This window comes from Carassius gibelio, chromosome B15 (assembly GCF_023724105.1).
Source record: "Carassius gibelio isolate Cgi1373 ecotype wild population from Czech Republic chromosome B15, carGib1.2-hapl.c, whole genome shotgun sequence".
NCBI lineage: Eukaryota > Metazoa > Chordata > Actinopteri > Cypriniformes > Cyprinidae > Carassius > Carassius gibelio.
The window spans coordinates 3,550,264-3,561,183 of record NC_068410.1 but is presented as its reverse complement, the minus strand read 5'-3'; the positions used below and the strand labels follow the sequence as shown (position 1 = coordinate 3,561,183).

At 37.6% G+C, this 10,920-nt stretch overlaps 1 protein-coding gene across 1 annotated transcript; it reads left to right on the top strand.

The window, feature by feature from the left end:
• Positions 1–1,502: 1,502 nt before the first annotated feature.
• LOC127972984 (potassium voltage-gated channel subfamily E member 4) lies at positions 1,503–3,268 on the top strand. The gene is made up of 2 exons (XM_052577030.1): positions 1,503–1,678; positions 2,112–3,268. Exon 2 carries the CDS (start codon positions 2,133–2,135, stop codon positions 2,649–2,651), a length of 519 nt encoding a protein of 172 aa, XP_052432990.1. The 5' UTR covers positions 1,503–1,678; positions 2,112–2,132; the 3' UTR covers positions 2,652–3,268.
• Positions 3,269–10,920: the final 7,652 nt, after the last annotated feature.

Below are 10,920 nucleotides of genomic sequence, written 5' to 3'. Positions count from 1 at the left end.
CTATGAAGCACATGTCCCAAACAACATCAATCTTATGAGTAAACTCCATTTTTAAAGACTACTATTAAGTAAACAGAGTAAGTTATTAATTATTTTAGTTTAAATGCATGTTGCCATTTTTTGTGATCATGTTTTTTATTAGGGGGGGGGGGGGTTATCAAAACATTTCATATTCACTTGTGCATATTATTATAACTGGTAATCTATCTTATTTTCACTTTCCATTTTATTGGTCTTGTGTGAAACCCTTTTAACAAACAAAAGCCACTTTCCCTAAGGACATTGTTTTTGTTGGCAAACAGCAGCACAAACGTCAGAAAGTATTAGCAATGGATTTAAAGAATTATGTGTCACTCGTGTGCATTGGGAGACAGTTCTCTGATATTTAATCCTAATTGACAGGCATGGTCAGGCATTGGTTTGCATATTATGGCTCCAGTTTTCCAGTCATGCCACACCTACCCATCATGCATCACTGCCAGACAGTTGAGGTTGGCATAGATTCTAAAATGCTTTCCCTGCTGACTTAAATCAGACTGAGAGACCCTTGAAAACTACGTCAGTAGGGTTGTAAGGTACAGCTTAACTTTCCTTATTCAAACATGGCATGGGATTAGTCCCACTGTACATTTGATTAATAATGTTAGCTTTCATTTTAAATGTTTCCAGTTTATATATTTTTTAAATGATCGTTAATTATTTAGGTTACCTCATGATGTTTCATTGTTGTTGTTGCAAATTGATTGCTACTCAGATAAAGCTATCACCTTTATTTGTGATGCTGATGTTATTTTCTTTGATTGTGTTAGACTTTCGATTGAATATATATAAATTACTAGAACAATAAAGTGCAGTAAACTATTTGCGCTATAACCCTGTGTCTTTATGATTATGATAAGGAATTAAATAATATAGTAACAAATACCAATATTAAACAGCATTATGGTCTATTAATGTACAGGTAAAATAACTAGATGCAAATGAGACCGGAAATCTCACACAATAAATTTATAGATGGTCTGGTTGTGGTTAAACGGATACAGCTAAACGATACAACTAACAAATTTTATTTTATTTAATTAGATTGTGTCTTATTAACATCTACACTTACCCCAACCCTAAAGATACTCCTTAAAAATAATGCAAAAACAGTAATTATTGATGTACAGTGTGACCAAAATTACTCTATATTGAGTAACTATACCTTTTTTTTTAACTAGACCGCTTTAGAATAAAATCAAGTTCAGTTTTTGGAGCAACATTAGGTGAAAAAACTTTCAATTTCTTTTAAGACGAAATGATTCATTTCTGCATAATTCGTGCAAGCCATTCCTCCGGGTTTTTTGAGGCAAGCTGTCCTGCTGAATAAGAGGCTTTCCTAAAGCAAGCCTGTCTGGTTATGTGATGATAGATGAGCACGTTTGGCAGCACTGCGCACTTGGACTACATTAAACGTCATAAAAATGTGGCTGTGAGCTCAAGCATCTCAGGCCTGGACTCAAATCCTGTGAGGTAGGACGTGAGGATCTCGACTCTCTCAACCTCGGTCACAGACCCTGCTGGCGCGTGGCCACGCATGGCTCCGCTATTTAAACCGAACTCAGATGATAACCCTGTTTCAAGCGAGAGACTCGAATAAAGCGAGGAACGGGGACGCGCTCCAGGGTGAAACATCCCGGTGAGTAACCGACTTTCTGGACACTCTCAGAAAGTCATTAAAATAAATAAAAACAATATTGCAAACACATTTAATTAAAATGTGCACTTTAAAACATAAATAGGTTCACGTCTTTTTAATATTGTTTACATATTGGAGTGATGAATTTATGTTAATAAAGTTATTATAAAGCGATTTTTTTTACTTTGTTAGTTTAGTTATAGATATTAGATATTTATTTATAGATATTTAGTTTTAGATATTTTTTTAATTATTATATTTTTTTGTTTGGATTTTTATTTATTTATTCTTGAATCACCTCATTGTTATTATGGATATTTATTATTATTATTATTATTATACTATTGTCACCAGTACTAAAACTACTTATAGCCTAACGTTACGTCATTGAAAAAACTAAGTTTTAACTTTCTCTCTGTCTGTATTTTTACAGATAACCGTTTCGTTCGTTGTAATGGAGTTGGCGCGCAACGCCTCCGCGCTTTCGTCGCAGCAGACCAACCTAATTGCCTTGTCCGGTGGAAGCGACAGGAACGCGTATCTGTACATCGTCATCGTTTTGTCTTTCTACGGAGTCTTCCTCACTGCGATTATGCTCGGTTACCTGCGCACCAAACGGCGCGAGAAGAGGCGCACGAACGCGTTCACGCGGCTTCTGCACGAGGAGGAGCAGCGCGAGTGGGGCGCGAGCCAGAAGAAGCACAGCTTCAGCCTCCCCGCGTTTCCCGCACTGCGCTCCACGCCGGTGCCGTTCATGCTGAGCACCGGCCGCGCGCTGGACGGCGGGAGGGTTCTCGCGCCTCTGGCGTGCGCGCTGTGCTCGGTGGAGCAGAGCAGCGTGAGCTCCCTCAGCTCCGTCACCGATGTGCGCTTCACTATCGAAGAGGAGTCTGACAGCGGCGGACACGAGGATCCGAAGAAAACCGACTCGGACCACAAAAGTGACGGACAAAACCTCAGAGAAACGCTCTGACGTTCCCGCTGCATACCGTTACTATGGCAACCATAGTTCCCGCCGAAAAGCAATATTTAGCCTACCACAGTTACTGTTACTTCAAATAAAACTGTTTTAAGTTGGTACTAGCCACCGTTGCAATAAAAATAAATTAAGAAAGTTTCTGAACGCTTCTTGTACTGTTTTAAGAAAACCCTGTTAATTTATTAAGGTTTTACTGTTGTAAATAACGGTAGTAACTTGGCGGGAACTGTGGTTCACGTGATGCTATGATGGAAAGTAGGCTATGAACTCTTGCGCCAGAAAAATCTTGTGATATAAATTGGATTTGACAATCTTGGACTAGAAATTCAAATTGTGTTACTAGAAGTGTATTTCCTCGCATACTGGTGTGGAGTATGTTTCAGGCCTTACACGCGATGTAAACATTGCGATAAACCTGGAAGTCACTTGAAAAAAAAAAAAAACTTTTAGAATTCAATTTACATTAAAGGCCTATTTCGTAATTCACACAGATGTGTAAATTATTATTATTTGTTTTTAAGATCTGTATATATTGTTCTACGTGCATGGTGTGTCTATTTAAATATTACCTTTCTGTGTAAACTAAATAAAATGTTCCTTCAGAATGTGAAGGTTTTGTGGCTGTCGTTTTTGCACTTACCGATTATTGCAGCTTGGGGGAGTCAAAGACCACATCTGGGGAATGTTTCTCACAGGGTTTTGAAGATTTATACATCTAGGAACTATAAGCAAAACTGATTTTCTTAGTAATATTAGAATACATATACTTTTAGAAATGTAATTAAATGTTTCCAAGAAAATAATTTTAAATATTTTTTACTGGCCCTGAGGGACTTTCAGATGCAGTTAGACATTCGGAACCCCCTTGCAGATGAGAAGAGATTGTGAGAGGCTCTTGGTGTCATTGTAGGGATAAATATAGGCCTATCTTTTCAAGTGTCTACCCCTGAAACATTTTTCATTCTATTATTCTCCTTGAGAATAGGACATTAATTCAGGAACTGGGGTTGGGGTTCTTTAGTTCATGATTTTGTGCTTCTGTTAATCTGCATGATTCTAATAACCAGAATCTTTCATAATCATCATCCTCACAGTCTTTGTTGTCCTAATGAAATGACATCACATGCACAAGTGTCAGTGACCCGTCTTCCGCCCCAGGGAGTGCAGTGGAAAGTTCTCGCATGTTCAGTCTGAGTGGCTCTTTTCCAATAAAAATTTCCTCAGTTCATCTGATGTGAGCCGGACGCAGTATGAGGAAAGTTTTTGAAGTAAAATATTCAGCTTTTGACACCGATGTCACCTCAAAAGAGAGATGACCTGTTGGTCTTTCTGCTTTTTAAAGCGATGAGTAAAAAGTGAAACCCAACTGTTCCTGGGGTGAACTTGAAAAACATTTCATTTTGTTTTTTTGTTTGTTTTTTGAGTTACATAAAACACAATGATACATAATGAATAAAACTTCCGAACAAAGCACTGCACGTGAATAATTTACTGAATCATTTTTGCCTTATCAAAGATCATGAATAATAAACCATATCATGAAAATCAGATTTTATCTAAAGACAAAATACAAACAGCACGCTTGCATGTGCGGTTGCTTCCGGCTGTCTCTGTTTATGGCCCAACCTTATGCTTCCAGATAGATTCATTTTGATTAAATGATTGCGAGAAAGAGAACAAGGGAGTCAGAAGAGAGGTTAGTGTGACTCATACTCCCAACAAAGGAAATGAAAGGCACATCCTCCCTCTCTATGCTTCTCTTCTGTGGCTCTGTAACATCTTTGGCATGAATGGAGTGTTCAGAATCAGTTTTATTGTTTCAGTGCTACACTTTATTGTTAACAGGACAGCTGTACTGACCTGGGAACAGCTCTTTTATGATGCATTTGACTTTCATCATCCAGTGTTTTTTTTCTAACTATATATTCTGGCTCTGCATACAATGGAGTAACTAAAGGGAAGCTGTCAATCACAGCAAAGGGCATTAGTGTTTCATCAGCACTGGTTTCCAGCAAATTAAGCTCTTACTAAGCATCAGGCAGGTGTGTTGAGGCAGGTTGGAGCTAAACTCTGCAGGACATCGGCCCTCCAGGACTGAGTATGCATTTGTGAAACACACCCTGGGACAGTTATTCAGTCAACACCTGAGTGACTTACTGAACTCAATTATATTTTTTCAATAATTTCAATTTTCAGTATGTCTGTATTGAATTGAAGTGAGATTTGCCCTTATCACTTGTCATTACATTTTTGCACCTCACCAGAAATGTCCCCATTTACTATCATCGTATAAAATGTAAACATTTTGTCCAATATCTTTTTTTGTGGTCCATGAAAAAGCACAAGGAAATAATTTAAATTTTGGGTTCAATTTCTCGGTTAGTTCACTTACTGCCATAGATATGGTTTGGCAGTGCACTTGTGCTCAAAATAAATGGTCAAATATGTAATTTCTACGGTGAATAGCTCAACATGCTGCAAATAGAAAAAGCACCTGCAAAGTAAGAAAACAACTTCATCAATTTGGCAACACAGCACTGTAAACGCTCACAACACAACCAAAGAAATGCACTGCAAAAAGAAAAGAAAGTGCATGCAAATTACAAAAACTTCTTAAATTTTACCACACAGTACTGCAAATGCTCACAAAACAACCAAACAAAGAAATTCACTGCAAATAATATTCTTTATTTGTTTGTGTTGTGAGTATTTGCAGCATCAGTTGTCAAACGGATGATGTTTTCTTGATTTGCTGGTGCCTTTTCTATGTATTTTCTGAAGTTGCTGTGCATTGAGCTCTCTCGCCCACCGTGAATTTCTCTCTGTAGGTTTCTTCACTGATTTAGTAATGCTGACATTTGAGACTAACATTTACCATGTAAATCCCTAACACAGAAAAACAAATAAAATCCATTCTCTTTACCCCTCTTTTCATTTCTCTCTTTCTCATCTGACCTTTACGACTTTCCATTTAATAGAACATGTATGAGCCTTGCCATGTCTTAAATGGCAATCCAACTTGACTGATTCTTATTCAAATATTGGGTAGCAATCTGAATAGTCAGATGTAATTAGGATGATCAAGAGTACCAATAATATTGAACACATTGATAAGATGCACACACTGACCCAAAGCATCCTCAGAGGAGTCTGAACACACACACTCTTAATGAGAGTTTCTATGGCAACAGTTTCCAAAGGGAGTGCTTAATTTACATGTGGCCGTCAGATATCCGGATGGCGGAAGGACATCCATGTGAGGGGCGTGTGGGTAGATGGGTGCTCCTGAAAAAGCAGCAGTAAAGTCCAAGCAAGCACATGAAGTTAAATGTTAATGTAATTTTGCATGAAATGGTACAATAGCAAAGATCAAACTGGCACAGAATATTCAAAGAATTTGAAGAACAGACTCAATCCTGCTGTAAAAGATAACAGTTTAATAAGTTCCTATTCAAACTACAAAGGGATGTATACTATTGAAGTTCCATAAAGTACTTTTTAGTATAATTCTTTAGAAAACCATCTGTGCCCTGTTGCTTAAAAACCCAGAAACACGATATGAAGAACTTCTTAAATGCAAAGAGCAACTCACGAAACATAAATAGCCAAAAACGGTTGTTGATAAGAAGTTTCTTTGAACCTATACCCAGAGGGAAAAAATGCTTAGTGGCTCTTTCATGGATGTTTCATAGTTGTGAGGCTTAATGGAGTTTGAGTAGAGGATCAACTTCAGATGTTTCTTCTAAAATGCCCAAGGACAGATAAAATAGACACAGATTAGTCAATGTTTAGTCAATACTCATCTAATGTCATTATAGTTGTTGATATGATCATTAGGTCTTTCCAGTTTTTTCATCGCTGTGTAGCAGATATACCTGATATATTAAAACCACTAACACCACTAACATCATCAAATTGGTTGGACAAATAGATTGTCTCATCCAAATTCACAGTCAATGTTGGCTTGTTGGGCTGGTCGAGATGATGTCAAGGTCAAAATATGAAAGACTTAGGTTTAACTGTGTCTGAATTTCAAATTAATGGGGATTTAACAGGAATCTTTCTCAAACTTACCTCATTGGTTGACTCAGAAGTTGTTATATTAGCTTTCTCAAATAAACAGAAAAGTGCTTTGAATGCGTCAGAGGTTTTAACTCTTCAGTACATAGGACTAACAATGGCTGGCTTATAGGTAGTCAGGACACAAAACTGAGATGAGGGAGTAAATACACAGCTATGAAACCATGAAGAACCTTCATTTTGATCTGAGTTTGCTATCAGATCTCAGTTTTAGTGTTTCATTCTGGTGGTCTGAGTGGACGCTGGTTTGAACTCACTGATTAGCTGAACTTGACATAATAAAACAAAGCAAGATAAGCTTCATGATTTCGGGAGGCTAGTAAGCGACCCCCAGCTGATTTTCCCAAAGCTCTTCATTTCCTGGAGCATGAATACGTGCAGAAAGACGACTGCTGGAAAACAAAATGCATGAGAGTAAACCAGCAAAACATAAAAGATGATGATATTATGGTCAAAATAAACAAGTGACTCTTTGAGAATCTGAAAACTTGACTCTGTGTGTATATGCACTGTAAATCCCAATATAACAAGCAACACTTTTACTTTGCAACTAAATCTAATGAACATGATAACAAGATGCTTGTTAGAGCTGCTGTCTCTGTGTATTTTGTGAATGCGTGTGTGCTGGAGAATCTTTGATCCTGCTTTCAACTTTGTGTTGACTTGGTGCCATAAAAAAAAAAACAGACCTAGCTTTAAAATCTTGCATGTTGCAACGCAGATGATTAGATGCCGTCTGCTTTAATCCCAGCGGGAATCTCTGCTATCATACAGTATCTTACCACCCCATGCTAGATCTGAAAGAAAAAAAATTGTAATCAAACAATTTTAGGGTTAATTGGTTGGCGCTTTGCTTATAACATGTTTGAGTGCTTAAAGTGAGTTTTTCATTTTCTACAAATATATCCACTTAAGCAAAAATACATTTATATTTGGGTTTCGCAAAACAAATTGTGCAAAGAGCTGGTAACACTTTATGATGAGGTTACATTTTAAGTGAAAAATGAAAATTACATCATCATTTACTAAGCCTCATGCAATTCCAACATGATTTTCTTCTCTATTTTCTCTTTCCACCGGAGAGGAGCAGAGAGAGTGAAGGGTCTGGAAATCAATGGGATCCAATGTTTTTGTTTTTATTTTTTGTTTTTTGCACCCTAACATTCTTCAAAACATTTGACAGTTTTTTGTATATGTTCGGCAGAAGAAAAGATTTGAAATTACACGAGGAAACGTTCATTTTTGGGTGAACTATTGCTTTAATCACTGAATGTGTTGATGCTGCTGCATTATAACCCAGTCTATAGTTCAATCTCATCAGTCCAAAATCCAGTTCCATTATAGTAGCAAACATGAAATATGGTATACTATACAATATGTAAACATTAAACATGTTTTGAGGCTTTTTAAGATATGCACAGACAGACAAATGACTTGTCACTGGAAACTTTTGCCTCTGTAACCTCACAGGGCTGATTAGGACGCAGGGTGAATGAAGTGTGTCAAGTTCTGAACACTGGAGGCTGATTTCCAGCTGCACAGATTGTCTTGCTGTGCTGGAATCATCCTGATGGAGCTGGCAGTGAGATGAGAGACACAGTTTAGAGGTCAGACGCTTGGAAACAACTCCAAACTTTACAGTGATTCATGTAACATCCCTTCTAATTAATTCCATATTTACTTCGGGCCAAAAGCTTTCTAAATATACGTGCAAAATTCTGTTGAGCTGGATTTAAAAGACAAAGCTTCATTTGTGTGAGTGTGTATGTGGGCATAGATAGTGCCAGAATGGACACGGTTGAAAAGACAGATTGGTGCATTGGTCGATGACTCACCGGTTAGGAGTATTTATAGCATCAACACACAAATACAAAGTGAAGGAGCTTTTAACCAGAGTATGCAGAATAAAAAATCGAATCACTCTTTCTCTTAGCATATATGAACAAACTAATCTAGACAAACAATAACAAATGCTGTCAGATAGATAGATAGAGTTAGATGTTGAATAATTAGTTGTTCTTATTGATTGGAATTTGTTACTGAAACGCTGTTGCCAGGATAAGCACAGTTGCTATGGATACAGATGTTGACAGCTGGTGTTGCTAAGAGATTTGGTTGAGTGACACCTGTGTCCTGATGTTACCATCCACCTTTGACACTGAACATGGCAAACTGTTCAGAATGTGTTAGTTATTGAGGTTTTAATCAAAACAGGGAAGTTTCTCTATGATTCGTGGTGCTTATAATCGATACACACCTAGTGAGATATTAAAGCTGTTTGTCTCTGTGTGATTGTGTGTGCATGTGTGTGTGTGTGTTTGGGGGGGGGGGGGGGGGTTCTCCAGCTTTGTTCTGAACAAAACCCTTGGGGAAATTATCTCTTCAACACCTTCCTATTTTAACTTGAGAGAGAAACCAGTCACAATTCAACCCAAATTAACTTGTCCAAGCATACTAAATAAATAAACAAATGACTTGTTTGTTTTTTATCATTTTGTTCATTTAATATCTGTTCTAAATACATGGTAACAGTTAGAAATGCCTGCCATGCCAATAAAGTACATCTGAATTGAGAGAAAGAGAGATGTGGTATTATTAGTCCATTCAAATCAAGTATTTAACTTTATTTTAAGGTGTCCTTGTTACAGTGCATGTATACATATAAGTACTGAGTAATCTTAATTAACTACATGCACTTACTATATGGGCAGGGTTAGGATTAGGGTTTGGCTTAAGGTTACTTGCATGTAATTATGCATAATTTATTGTTATTATAATAGTAAATACATGTAACGTGTAACAAAGATGCTGTAAAATAAAGTGTTACCATATTAAATTTCAGCATACAGCATTCATGCAACAGAAATAATAAATAGCAATAGCAATGTATGCAGAATACCTCAATGACCACATAGAAACCACCTGTAACACCACCTAACACCACCCAAAAAACACCCTAGCGATATGATAAAACACACTCAGAACACTTTTGCTCATTGTAACCACCCACATTTTATATATATATATATATATATATATATATATATATACACATTAGTAGTGGCCACAGCAGGTTTTTAAAGAAAATACTATTTCAGTTTTTTAATGTGTTAAGTTGTCAGACTTTGTTCAATGGTTTGTTCTCCACATGCACCATATCCTGGTTTCCCCCCTGTGTTCCTCTATGCCCATATTTGGTCTATCCTGTTCCTGTCCCCGTTTAGTTCTATATGTTTCAGCTTCTGTTTCTTGTTTTGTCCCATGATTTAAGCCCTGTGTGTTTCTATGTCTAGTGTGCTGTCTTAAATATTAATCCCCGTTCCTACATGTGTGTTCCTAGTTCCTATGAAGTAAATAAAGGCTGTTCCTGTTGAAATCTCCTACGCCTCCTTCGCTCCGACACAGTAGTTAACACCCTGACAAAAGTATACCCTACAATCATTTTTTTTCAGTGCACTTTAGCAACAACAACAATGCATTAAAACACTAATAGCATTTTACCAACTACCTAGCAATACTGTAACGAAATCCCATCACATCCTAGCAACAGCACAACAACACCCTAGCAACCATCTACAACACTCTAGCAACTAGAGTTCTGCTCGGCCAAATGCTCCTCAATCTAATACGTTCCACACTTGTGTTGCACTCTTTCTCTATTACCCTTTGTCTTTACATTTTCTTTTTTCTTTTTCCTCATTAAAGCTCTCTTTGATTCAGCCGCACACACACACACACACACACACACACACACACACTCATCTGACCTATGAGTCACTGCTGGCAGAGCAGCAAAGTCTTCTCTTTCTCTTCTCTGTTGTGTGGGCTCCTCCAGGTGTCCTGAGATTACCTGTCAATCACAGGGTCTTCAGAGGTCAGGAGTGCGTCACAAGCGTCTGCTTCAGTGACCGACATGTCTGCGTTAAACAGATATTTTAGTCACAGCTCAGTTTAACGGCTCTTCTTCTCTTCACCCTTTTGTCGAGTGGTTTCCTTTCCATTTCTGATCCTCAAAGGCTTCCCTGAAGCCACACATGGTCTTCTTACATCTGCTTATCTCTCTCAGAGTCTCGTTTCCTTTCTGTTTTCTTGTCTGCTGAGGTGCGATAAAGAAAAGTGACCTCGTTATGAGAGGCAACAAAGAGAATCTATCTGAAAGTTCTCCAACACATGATGCCTTAAT

Excerpts from the sequence above, each read along its gene's own strand:
- LOC127972984 (XM_052577030.1), top strand. The coding sequence starts at position 2,133 with ATGGAGTTGGCGCGCAACGCCTCCGCGCTTTCGTCGCAGCAGACCAAC.